Source organism: Micromys minutus (genome assembly GCF_963924665.1).
Source record: "Micromys minutus genome assembly, chromosome: 2".
NCBI lineage: Eukaryota > Metazoa > Chordata > Mammalia > Rodentia > Muridae > Micromys > Micromys minutus.
Window position 1 is genome coordinate 34,471,670 of NC_137971.1, and position 13,622 is coordinate 34,485,291.

Consider the following 13,622-nt stretch of genomic DNA (forward strand, 5'->3'; position numbering starts at 1 on the left):
AAGATAGAATTCAAAGTACTGTGGTGTCTACCAAGAGATGGGTTGGAGGAGGTCATGGGGAATTAGTGTTCAGTGGATACTAAATTTACTTTGGAAGATAGAAACATCTAGAAGTGGATAGTGGTGGTGGTTGTAAAACAATGTTCTTGTACTCAATGCCACTGAACTGTACATTGAAAATGATAGATTTTGTTACATACATTTGTCTGTCTGTCTGTCTTTCTGTATCTGTCTCTTTCTCATGTACACACATACCTTGTCATAAAATGGCACCCCCCCTTGAGACAGGGTCTTGCTATATAGCTCAGGATGGCCCTAGAACCTACTGTGATGTCCCTGCCTCTGGATTACAGCATGAGTCAAGATTTCAGGCAGGAACCAGAACTTTAATTGAGAGCTCCCTGTGTTGAGGTTCACCATGTCTCCTGGCAGGGTCAACCTGTGTTTATTCGTGTACTTTCTGACACTCGAAAGGTCTCAGCACTGCTGTGTAATGTTAGATTGGTAGAGAGTTAAACTCTTCATGTTTCAGAGAAGAGAGGAGAAGCCCATTGTGAAGCCCTCCTCCTCACAGAAGTGTAGGGCTCACACTCCTGCTCTACTGGGAAGCTGTGGTCAGAGAAACTCCCAGCAGGGCAGCAGGTGAGGACTTCAGAGTCGGGGTTCAAGGCCACCCACCTCTTTTAAGTAGAAGGTACGGGTTTTTTCTACCATTGTTTTTTTAGATGTGGTCCTTCAGACACCAGCGTTTGAGAAAACCACACAGGAGTTCTGGATCCACCTGGGATCTTCTGAGGTGCAATCCCTCACAGGGAAACCGCTGTAGAAGGCCTCCCAAACCTACATTAAAACCACTCCTTGGCTCAATTTAATGTACATTAAAAATCTGATACTAAAGAGCGTCTTCTGAGTGGAGGTTACATTGTGCATGATGGTATTAAATTTTAAACTAAAAGATTCACCTACATAAATTGCAAAGCAGAAAAATACTCTATAGTCACTATTTTTTTTCTTGCTATTCAAATTTTCAGAACTGGCACTACTGTAATTCTTCTTTCTTGGGTCCCCAAGGCTTTACCTATCTCTCAAAAGCAAAGTAGGAATGGTGATAGAGATGAATACATTTTCAGAAATTTCCTAGCTAATGAAATCTATGATATTAGAAACAGAATTTGTCTGTGGTAAAGCATGTCTTCCACGCTGTTGTTGGTTTTACTTTTCATATCTTCACAACGTTTCTAGCATTTCCTTCTTTCATCCAGTTTATAGTTAGGACCATTTCTTTGGTTAAATAAGAATGGCATATAAGTCACTTCAACATGCCAAGGCATATATGTATGTATGTATGTATGTATGTATGTATGTATGTATGTATGTATGTATGTATGTAGCAAGGGCACTGGCTACATGTATCAGTTTTATTTAACTCTCCTTTAGGAGCTGGGAAAACATCACTAGAAACTGACTTGACAATTCTCAGTAAAAGAAAATCAAATGACTCCATGCTTTTAAACTAATTCATCTCTAGCTCACCAGGACATGTTCCCAATCTATAAGAACATCTCCTGTGGGTTTATGTGTTAGATGTGTCTGGAAGGCTCCTGACAATTAGCCTGGGGAAACATTCCTCTACTTCCAAATCAAAACAGCCTCTGGCAGTAGCCCAATCGAATAGGGGTAGGTGGCAGACAGTGGTGCAGACTTTAACAGAGGGAACAACCACTTTCCGCCATTACTCTTCCTGCTGGCTTTTCCTTGCAAGAATAGAATTTGCCTTTCTGTACCCATTACTTAAGACAAATCTGATTTATTTAGGTTGGTTACTTCAACAAGAGATCCTGACACCCACCCCAAGGAATTAGCTAAAGTGAACCGGACACAACACAGCCAGCACTGGTCCCTACTTGTGTAGTGGTATTAGCACATGGTGAAGAGCAGAAGCAGGGGAGACAACAGGCTAAAGTCATTTGAGGGGACAGAGTCCCAACTGAGAAGATGCCTCCATAAGATCAGGCTGTAAGCAAGACTGTAGAGAATTTTCTTAGTGTTTGATTGGGGAAGGGCTCAGCACATTGTGGGTGATGTCATATGTGGGCTGGTAGTCCTGGTTTCTATAAGAAAGCAAGTCAGGCAAAGCATGAGAAGCAAGCCAGTAAACAGCACCCCTCCATGGCCTCTACATCAGCTCCTGCCTCCAGGGTCCCGCCCTCTTTGAGTTCCTGTGCTGATTTCATCCAGTGATGAGTGTATAAACTGTATCCTTCCCAACTTGCTTTGGGTGATGGTATTTCATCGTAGCAGTAGTAACCCAATCTAAGACAGAGGTCAACCTATGGGTCTCAGATTCACACATGACAGGCAACTGTTCTACCAACTAGTTAATATATCCCACTTACTGTTGTTTCTCTTAATGTAAGAAAGTTAGTAATTACCCTATACCCTTAACTTTTCTAGACACTGGGTGTTGAAGTCTGGTTGTTACACGCTTTGTAGAAATAGAATCCAGGTGGTCAATTTAAATTTCTGCTCTTTCCACTACCCCAGTGCTCCCCTCTACTGAAAAGATGCCAGGAGAATCGTCTTGACCATAGTGCTGATGATACGGCATAGCTTTTATCTAAACACAAAGTGGACATCTGTACAGTGGATGTGATATACTTACTTCAGAGTCAGCACCTTGACCAATATTCTGTTGCCCAGATGTTCCTTAGGACATTCTGGTACTGGACGTATTTCCACAGCATCCTCCTGTTAATAATCACATCATAAAGAAATCGTTAGCACTTTTCCACAAGGCCTTGTAGTTGAAGTTAAGCTAGGGGAGGAAGGGCAGCCCTCCTTGTCCCTGCTTTACTTCTAGCTGAGGAATAATGCTCTGCTTTGAGAAGAGAGTTTGCCATCCACTTGTCAAAAGTTAAAGCCGGCAGGTATAGCTAACATTTTCTCCTCTCAGAAAAGGAGCATTTAAGAGAAAAAAATTGAGAAATGGAAGAAGGGGGGGGGAGGAGTGGAGGGAGGGAGGGAGTGAAGAAGGAAGGAAGAGAAGGAGGAAGGAAGGAAATACAAACATAGTTATGGCTTAGTAACATCTACCAGACAGCACTGCAAAACTTTGTGGCTAGTCTTTTTCCCTACTCTGAAGCTCTAAATACACATTCAAAAACCACTTCTCTTTCCAAGTTTTTTATTTATATATTTTGTCTATATTTACTGTATGTGGGGGGAGGTGCTGGCTTGCTGGCTTGTGTATCATGTGTGGCACACACATGCCATGGTGTTTGTATGTAGGTATCAGAGGAAACGTACAGAAGTTGGGTCTCTTCTTCCACTATGTGGTCTCCAGTGATCAATTCAGGTTGTTGAGTTTGGTAAGGAAGATCTTTAACTGATGAGCCATTCCACTAGCCTCTTGTCAAAAGTTTTAACAAGTAAATGTGTTGTCTAAGTTTCAGACTTAAAATCTAAGTTAAAATAACAATCAAACCTTGTAATAGAGCCTTGTCTTGGTTTGTTTTTTAATACCTTGAATAGGTTTGTAGTTGAATTATAAGTTATATTCACGTACGCAGCTAACATATGCTAACAGTCTAGGTGTAAGACAACTTAGTGTTGACAAGAGCTACCATCAAGTCCTATCATAACTTCACATTTAAATCTGCACCATGAACATGCACAAGTTGTCTTAACTGTATTCCTATTATGCAAAGACAAATAATGTACATCTTTGAAAGCTTTCGTCACACTCCCACAGTAAGCTATCCTACCCTACTGGGGTAGGATCATGGGCTAATGCTCACAGGAAGCCAAAGCACTGGGTCACTGTCTAGCTGTCTTTTCCTGGGCAATACATTTTCAGGGTTCCCTTACCCCAATACAGCTCAGTAACCACTTTTCCTAACAGCATTTGTCACTTCATGGCTAAATCTATACCTAGTTTGGTGGGATGATCCAAGTGGTCAACTCCCCACCATTCCACCCTCCCCTCCAGCTCCCACTGAGAGGCATTTGGTAGAACGACCGACTTCCCCTCAGGGGAGGTGAGCTGGGCTTCTGTAGAGAAAGCTGGGACTGTCAAAACTACCAGAGCAGATACCTCTGCAGGGAAGCCCCCCTCTCTGGAGAAAATCATCACACTTAGTATTTCTAGTAGTAGCTTTAGTTTGAATTAGAGATTTTAGAATATTCTTTAGAATAATCGTTAGTTGAGGAACTTTTAAACACATAGAAGTAGATACACTAGGACAGGGAACCACCATTTTTCTCACTCAGCTCCAACAATTTCAGTGTGAGCTGCCTAGTTCTGCCTATATGCTCCCTTGTCAGCTCATCAGATAGTTCCATATGTACGTACTGCAGTACACACGGGGACTTTAAAAACATCAGCAGTAACATTATTGACCTAAAGATTAAGTCCAATTTTTTTACTGTCACAAAACATTTCGTATCAGCTTGCTACATCCAGATTCCTAAGCTTCTTATATCTGAATTTATTGAGACTTCACATTTTTTCAGAAATAGGAAATAAATCCCAAGTAGCAGAAGGTGGAAATGGAATGCTTTAGTAGTTTCCTGAGGTTTTCATCATACTGGTGTGTGTGTGTGTGTGTGTGTGTGTGTGTGTGTGTGTGTGTATGTGTGTGTGTGCGTGCGCGCGCACATATGTGTCTGCCTATGTGTGTGTGTTTATGGGTATGTTTATATGTGTGCTATGTATTTGTGTGTGTTTGCCTGTGTATGTGTGTGTGTTTGTGTTAAGAGAAGAGAGAGGAGGGAGAGAGAACAAAAGCATGATAGTCTTCCATTTGCTGATCTTATGAATCTAGTGGCCAACTCCACATCTGGCTCCTGTGATTTAGTGAGTACTCTCTTCCTCTTTCTAAAATTGTTTTTAGTTGGGTTCCATCACTTGTAACCAGTAGACTATTCTGTGATGTGGGCTGGAAGAAGGCCATCTCTCTCTCTCTCTCTCTCTCTCTCTCTCTCTCTCTCTCTCTCTCTCTCTCTCCCTCTCTCTCTCTCCCTCCCTCCCTCCCTCCCTCCCTCTCTCTCTCTCCCTCCCTCCCTCCCTCCCTCCCTTCCTCCCTCCCTTCCTTCTCCCCCCCCCCATTTTTTGCACTAGGATATTATTTATTTTTCCTTGGCAAATAAGTCAAATGCTACATTTTTCAAAACAGAAAATCTCAAGACAAAAACATTTCAGGAGATGGTCTGGCAATGGCACAAAACATCCTATAAAAGTTTTGTTTTTTTAAACACATACGTCAGTTGAAAAAGAGAAGTTCTGTGAGAACTAAGACAACTACAGCCTGTTTTTTTTTTTTTTTTTTTTTTTTTTTTTTTTTTTTTTAATTTATTTGATGTATGTGAGCACACTGTCACTGTCTTCAGACACACCAGAAGAGGGCATCAAATCCCATTACAGATGGTTGTGAGCTACCATGTGGTTGCTGGGAATTGAACTCAGGACTTCTGGAAGAGAAGTCAGTGCTCTTAACCACTGAGCCATCTCTCCAGCCCACGCCATCATCTTTCTTATGGGTTAACACAGGGGATGCCCGTCATAGGATGAGTCTGAATTAGGAAAGGACTTGCTTGGTGAAATCTTGGTAGCTAAATCCTTTGACCTTTTCCTACATACTCTTAAATTTTCAACAAAAGAGTTTGCCCTTTTAATGTTTTTTTTTTTAACTAGGAAATAAAATAGTGTAACATAAAACAATCTCCTGTTATTTAAAAAAAAATCAGCATTTATAATCCTTTCAGAGCAGGCAGAATTCACTCTGTTCCATAGAACTTTTACCGGCTAAAGTTCAAGCGACCAGCACAAACACCACTTCTTTGAGAATGACTTTGAAATATTGAAGGGTGGTGCAGAGGCTCTCAAGCATTTTATACATTCCAGTTTACAAGTAGTTGGTCTGCTAATCACACTGCATTCCTCTCCACTCACTAAAAGCAGCCGCTGGGACCTCAGGTAAGATATAACTTCCCGCCCCCATCTGAACTTCTGCATTGTCTCAAACCCCATACATCAAAGCTTCTGGTTGACTCTTCAGGTCAAGTTGGACGGTACATCCTCCCACTCAATCCAGGGAGACTCTGACGGTGAATGTCTGAGTCATCCTGTCACCTGCTGCACTTTCTTTCCTCATGTGACGTACACTTCGGTGTCTTGTGCTACACTGAGCGTCTCCATCATGGAGATGGCAGAAAGCAAGGAAGTAAAGGTCAAATTCGTTAGATCCAACATTTTCTGACAAATCTGAGTTTTAAAAGTCCTTTTTAAAAAAAAAGTTGTATTTATTTTATTTATATGAGTACACTGTAGCTGTCTTCAGACACACCAGAAGAGGGCATCAGATTCCAATACAGATGGTTGTGAGCCACCATGTGGTTACAGGGAACTGAACTCAGGCCCTCTAGAAGAGCAGTCAGTGCTCTTAACCACTGAGCCATCTCTCCAGCCCCGATTTTTAAAAGTTTAATGGGAATAAAGTTGAAACATTAGAAGAACTAACATTTAAACCATACCTGTTTTAACAGTGTGTGCTATGACTGGGTTGTCATATCAGGCATGTGAGCAAGCACAGACTGTTAAAGCCCCTGATTTATAATTTAGTTCATCTGCTGAACCTTGAAGAAATTGCTTAAATGTTTCCATTCTTAGATTCTAGTTCAAAATATGGTGATGATCATATTGCCCAAATTCTTCCTAATTATTTTTAAAATAAGTACTTAAAATTGATAATAAGATTATATTTATGGGATCAAACATGATGTTGTATGTATTTATTGTAGGAAGATTTGTTTGTTTGTTTGCTGTTTGTTTTCCAAGACAGGTTTTCCCTGTGTAGCTCTGGATGTCCTGGAACTCGGTCTTTAGACCAGGCTGGCTTCAAACTCACAGAGATCTACCTGCCTCTGCCTGCCAAGTGCAGGGAGTAAAGTGTGTACAATTTCATCAAATAGCAGAAGATTCTTATAGATTACCTTGCCTATTTACCATTTTGTTTGGTGGTAAGAAAGTTAACTTTACTCTTATTAATAATTTTAAAATGTACACTACCATATCATTAATTGTGCTCCCTATACAGTAAAATTCAGTGTTCCAGTTTACCTAAAACTTTCTTTCTCTTGATCAATCGCTCTTCCTGTCTACCCACAAGTCTTATTTACTTCCTCTTTACTTTCTCTCTATACTTTTTATGTGCTCCATATTAAAAAAAAATCCTTACACACTTGCATGCACAAGCCTCTGTGTGTATGTGTGTGTGTGTGTGTGCTTGCCCATGAAAGCCATGGGTCATCATCAGATATCTTCCTCTCTACCTTAGTAGAGAGTCTCACTGAACTTGGAGCTCACCATTTCGGTTAGATTGGCAGTGAGCCCAGGATCCATCTGTCGCTGCCCAGGGCCAGGGTCACATGCCACAGTATGCAGTGTTCATGTAGGTTCTGGGGTCCTTTGTGCAGCTAACACTTTACCCACTGAGCTGTCTCCCAGCAGGAAGGCATTTAATGATTTATTTAATGATGAGCAATCCATTTTTCAATTCATCAGATTACTCTTTAATTTTTCCATTGATTTATATATTTGTTTGTGCTGGGGCAGTAGGGGTGGAGGTCCGAGAACCACCTTCCGGTGTTGGTTGTCTCACCAGCATGTGGATTCTGGGGATCGAACTCTGGTCATTAGCATGCTCCATCTTTCTTGTCCCAACATATTTACCTTTAATCTGCTTCAGACGAAACTGCAGCTAAGACAAATAGCTAAGAAACCAAGATGAGTGGGAAATAAAGACAAAAGAGAAGCAACTAGGGACACATAAACGTAAGTTGCCCTGCTCGATGGTCATCAGAAATGTCACTCAGGGCAAGGGATGCTGAGGGCTTGAAGGACACTTCCCTCTACATCCTCCTAGGGGTGGGGTTGGATGGAGAGCAGGTCACTGTCCAGCGTGACAGTGCCACAGTGGACCTGAAGCTGCATCTCCCTTCTGTTTCATGTTGTCTCCTTACAGGTCAGTGGGCAGTAAATCAAAGGGAGTGGGGTGGGGAGGAGTGGGGAGCTAAGAGGTCACAGGCGCAGCAGCCAGAGGAGCACAGCAGTCAGAGGAGCACAGCAGTCAGAGGAGCACAGCAGCCAGAGGAGCACAGCAGTCAGAGGAGCACAGCAGGCTCAGGCTTTCTGACTGTCTTGCATGGTCCAGGGAACAAACCTCAAAGATTTACATCTACATTATCTTTCATGCAAAATTCCCCCAGATCCTCTTCATTTTTATTATTTGTCCCTGCGTGTTTATATGAGGGCACCTGGGCAGGCCTCAGTGGGAATGTGGAGATCAGATCTCTCCCACCACTCTTATGTGGAACTGAGGATCAAACTCGGGTCTCCTGGTTTGCCTGGGAAGCCACCACTCCAGTCCCCAGACCTTGGTTCTTGTAACTGAACTTTATATAAGACAAGAGCAGCAGAGACAGGGGTAGCTGTCTGTTCTGGTGAGACCTGGAGCGTAGGGATCCTGACAAACTGAGGTAAAGGCTGAAAAGAGCACATACCACACACAAGGAGTCAAAGCACACAGGGCTTGAAAGATGACAACCTCTCACGCCATCCAAAGTGCTCCAGCAAGTAACTGCAGGCAACGTCTAAACTGCTCTGGGCACACTTCAGTAAATAAAGAGGTGGGAAAACAGGATTCCAAAGCTTCACACACTAAGGGCATGGCTGCGATTATCCCTGCCCAGAGCATATTCAGAGCAGGTGTCTCCACTTGCTTATTAGAGCCATGGGCGAAAAATCTTAGCAAAGCATTTAATAACACCAAGCTTTAAGCAACAATGTGTTTCTGCTGGATTCGTTGCGAAACATTTCCCCCAGTAACTGGATGGCTGGCTCTCAAGTGATATATTCTGTACACAGACCCTTGAAATGTTCAGAAAGTTAAAGTACTATGGGAACTCTAGTTATTGCTGTAAGAATTCTGTCAGCATGATGATCAGTAAGTGGTTCTCCAATTATACTAAGTGAAAGAGAGCCACGCAGCAAGCATCCTGATATCCACACTGCTCCACAGGGGCAGAGAGCAGAAGCGTACTTGGATTCCCTGCCGTCATCAGTATCCTCCCCTATGGAAACCTGTACCCACCTCATCCACGGGTGGATAGAGGGCAAAGAGTTCAGCCGTCCGATTGGTCTTGCGGGCCTCCTCTTTCTCCTTCTCAAAGTCCTCAGCACTCACAAGCTGAAGCAGGTTTTCCAGCCGCACATCAGGCTGCAGGCTGCGGAGGTCGAAGTCACAAGAAGTGAGGGGGCCCTTCCCAGACACGTCACACAGCACGTCTAAGCGATGGCGGGGTCCTGTCTGTTACAGAAAATAATCGGTCTGTATGAGGGTCAAGGGTTCTCATTATCAATGAGAACTAGACTGAGGGATGTCTCAAGACTGCTCCAGCTAGGGTCAACAGAATCTCCGGTCTCAAGGAATTTTGGTTGGTTGTTTGTTTGTTTTAACAAACTGAGGTCCTGACAAGACTGTTCTTGGCTTTCTGGTGGGACTATCCTGAATCGAGGTGCCCTTTCTCTCCTGGAAGCAGGTTTTTACTCACCAGTTGGATAAGCCAGTTCTGAGCAGGAATTTGAAAACATCACTGTGTTCCTATCGTTACTGGCTGAGGCCAAGTCTCTTGGGAACCGTGCTCATGTCTTAGGCTGGAGCAAACAGACAGACAGACAGAGCTGGGGCAAGGTATAGCCCAAAACAGCCTGGACTTCGAATGGAGGGACATTTTTCTAATCAACTTCAGAGCTTGAGTTTCAAGACTAGAAAATAAGTCGAATGCTAAGGAGCCTTCAAGAAATGTAGATACGCTCTAACGCTGAGTGTTAAGTTTACAAATACAGATATACGGGGTTGGAATACACCATCTCAGCAACAGCTTCGAGGCGCAATGGGAACTCATCCACGTCTGTCTGTTTTCTTACAATATCAGCCTGATGGACAGTAACTAAAAACAGTGCATTGTTGCTAGCTCTTCTCTATTTCTGTTCTAAAACACACACAGACTAAAACACCCCATCTCAATCATCTTCTGGTAGAGTTAAGTACTTTCATTCTATAGAGCAACCATCCTTACTTTCCATATGATTCTTTATAGCTTGCAAAACTGAAACTTTGTACTCACTAAACACTAACTCCCCATTCCTCCCCAGTTGCCAGGCAACCACTCTCAATGTCCCATTCTTCCACAATGGACACTTGATTGCCTCCATCTTTTGGCTACTGGGAGTAATGTTTCTGTGGATACAGGTATATGCAGTGTTTAATTAATCAACTATAACCACTTTATGAAAATAATGGAAACAGCAATAACAGTAGCCAGCATTGATTGGAGACTAAATGAAGCTGGCAAAATCTTTACACATTCTGACTCACTCAATACTGACGTCATCTCATGAGATACTTGGTATCCTCCTTAGTTTCCAGGGAAGATAACTAAGACCCAGAGAGGCTAATGATGGATTCTGGGGACCACTAAGAAAGGTCAGGCAATCTGAAGGTGAAGCTTTGACTCATCCTGGCTCTAATAGGGAGGGGCTTACTGTTGGTCCCTTCCCCAACTACAGCCCCTTCACCTTTTCCATTTTAATCAGTGTGCTTTGGGATTCCTATTTGAATCCTGGTTTCTGCAGCTAGCTACAAACCAGTTAGAGAAAAAGTCACTGACTCCATGGTAGAGCCCCTCTTACTTGAGTGTTCTGTGAGTCTGACTTTCATCCTAGTTTTTAAAAAATTGACAGCATGCCTCAGGCAGAGCCGCCTGTCACCTGGTAACCATGTTTGCAGACAGGAAGTACCTGAGTGGCCGGTTCACTGCATTCCAAGCTTTCTGACTCAAATGTCTGTTTCTGAAGCGTCTTGTGAAAATCTCTGCGAGATCCAGTCTTCTTAAAGCTGCAAAACTCTGAACTTCCTTGGTTTCTTCCATCATCGACATGATTTGAGTGGTGGGAGATGGGGAGTGGGAGAGAGGGAAAAAGAGACAATGCATTAGACTAAGAAATAAAGTAACAACACAGGGGAAAGCGATGGAGGAGGCTGCACAGAGGACGATTGTAATGCCTCCCTCTGATTACGCACACAGCCCTCACACAAGGCTCTGTTGTAGTGACGTATGAACTGGCCTCCTGGCTGGCCCATTATAAAAGTCAGGGACGCCTGGGAAAAATGCCACTTGTAGAGCTGTGGTCACTCCAGCCATGGGCACTTGGCTCCCAGCTGAAGCTAAACTATGACTGCAGTGTATGAGGCTGAAATAAACCTAGCAATGTGTGGAAGCAGCAAATAGGATTTGTCTGAAGATGAAAATAGAAGAAGCCATTTCAACTCCCCATTAATGTCCTTAATAATGAATGAGAAGAGCAGGACACCGCTAAGAAAAACATAAAAATAATTTTATGTACCAACATTCTTTGCTAACAGACCTACTCTGGAAACTTCAGGAGAACTCTGTCAACGGGATGGGAATATAGGTAGTGACTGGTCAAGCCTTGCCCAGCATGCATGAGGGCCTAGATTCATTGGTATGTGTTCTCATCCTCCTTTACTCCCTCCCTCCCCCCTCTCTTTTCCCTCCCTCTTTCCCTCCCCCACTTTTCCCTCCCTCCTTCCATCCCCCTCCCTCTCTTTTTCCCTCCCTCCTTCCCTCCCCCACTTTTCCCTCCCTCCTTCCATCCCCCTCCCTCTCTTTTTCCCTCCCTCCTTCCCTCCCCCCTCTTTTCCCCTTCTTCCTTCTCTCCCCCTCCCTCTCTTTTTCCCTTCCTCCTTCCCTCCCCCCTTTCCCCTCCCTCCTTCCCTCCCCCCTCTTTTTTCCTCCCTCCTTCTCTCCCACTCCCTCTCTTTTTCCCTCCCTCCTTCCCTCCCCACTCTCTTTTCCCCTTCTTCCTTCCCTCCCCCTCCCTCTTTTTCCCTTCCTCCTTCCCTCCCCTCCCTCTCTTTTCCCCTTCTTCCTTCCCTTCCCCTCCCTCTTTTTCCCTTCCTCCTTCCCTCCCCTCCCTCTTTTCCCCTTCTTCCTTCCCTTCCCCTCCCTCTTTTTCCCTCCCTCCTTCCCCCTTCTTTTCCCCTTCCTCCTTCCCTCCCCCTCCCTCTCTCTTTTTTCCTCCCTCCCCTCCTCTCTCCCTCCCCCTCCTCCCTCTCTAGGAGTCTAACACAGATTGGCCAAGGCAATCACTGGAGAAGTAAGACCAACATGGAAAAGGCAAGACCTCTACTTTGTCATTTCATAACTATAGGAACCAACATGGATATTCCCTATCTTTTCTGGCTGAAAGGCTTCTTGGAAAACATGCTACAAAATGTCTGCACACCTAATTTGTGTGCTTTCTGCTTTTACTGTAAAGACCACTGTGCAGGCTGGTAAAGGGGCATGCAATGAGGTTAGAGTTTATTAGGCAGCTCAAATGGCCTACAGGTAAAAAGAGACCCTAGGAAGCCAGCAATGATTCAAACACCTTTCATACATCTCTGTAAGGGAGGGGCAATGCAGGAAGAGAGGCACACACAGCAGGTACTGAAGGTAGAGTTTTCGGGATTAGTTAAGGAGGCAGGAGACGCCCCAGCACCTTTGGCAGGAAAGCCAGGACTTCTCTTGCTCAGAAGAAAACAAAATGATTTTGAGAAAAGAGACAAAAAGCCTGGAAGCTCTCTGTAAGAGCAGCCTGGCAACCATTCTAAGGTTGGGTTACTATGACTGGCCAGCTTCAGTGTTCCTTGGCCCAATCTATAAATAATCAGGGTGGGTAAAAAGCATGTTGAATTAGGAACTAAAAAGAAGAAGAAAATAGCCACAAACAAATAAAAATAAATACTTATGAAAAATCAAGAAAAATGACTATAATAATTTCTGATTTGGATTTCCTAAATATCCAAAAACAAAAATGAGATGTGTGTGTGTTTGTGTTTGTGTGTATTAGTTTCAGTTGTTCTGAGTCTGTAAATTAAGAATGAGTGTGTGTGTTTGTATGTATTAGTTTCAGTTGTTCTGAGTTTGTAAATTAAGAATGAATTATAACTAACCAATGTTTATTTTATTAAATTTACTGTCTTAACAGAGGTTTTTGGGAAAAGACCCGGTTTTAAGTCTGCCAACTTCTTGAAAATTATTCTCAACCAACAAGTCTAGGGAGCCACATGGAGGGGGATAGCAGACCTTCTTTGTGCATAAAGGAAGAAAAATACCCTGGGTGGGTAACAAGGTAGCTTGAGTTTGATCCCTGGAGCCCAAATAAGGGAAAGAGAGAAGGAACTCCTGCAGGTTGGTTTGTAGCCGCTGCACACACCCTGTGACCAATTCCTAAACAGCCACACTGACGGATAAATAACTGAATAGATTAAAAAGAAAAAGCTTCAGGTAATCTAGTCCATCACCTTGTCTACTTGGCCACACTGTGGGTGGTCTAATATCCCGAAATAGGGAATAATCAAATTAAAGTAGTGGCAAATATAGGCAAATAAGAAGTATGGTCTTGCAATTAGACCCAAATGAGAACACACGGGGCCTGTGGCTATTAGCTCTTTAATGTCCTATCTGAAGCAGAAAAAAGAGACTAAATACTAACACCA

At 43.3% G+C, this 13,622-nt stretch overlaps 1 protein-coding gene across 2 annotated transcripts in view; it reads right to left on the bottom strand.

The window, feature by feature from the left end:
• The window catches only part of DOCK8 (dedicator of cytokinesis 8), a gene marked incomplete at its 5' end in the record, with an annotated part of 175,940 nt that overhangs the window by 100,857 nt on the left and 61,461 nt on the right, over positions 1 to 13,622 (bottom strand). For both annotated transcript variants that reach the window (XM_080911132.1, XM_080911133.1), the window contains 3 exons: positions 2,663 to 2,748; positions 9,150 to 9,365; positions 10,859 to 10,982. In XM_080911132.1, coding sequence (XP_080767258.1) covers positions 2,663 to 2,748; positions 9,150 to 9,365; positions 10,859 to 10,982 — 426 coding nt within the window. The remainder of the gene's footprint in view (positions 1 to 2,662; positions 2,749 to 9,149; positions 9,366 to 10,858; positions 10,983 to 13,622) is intronic.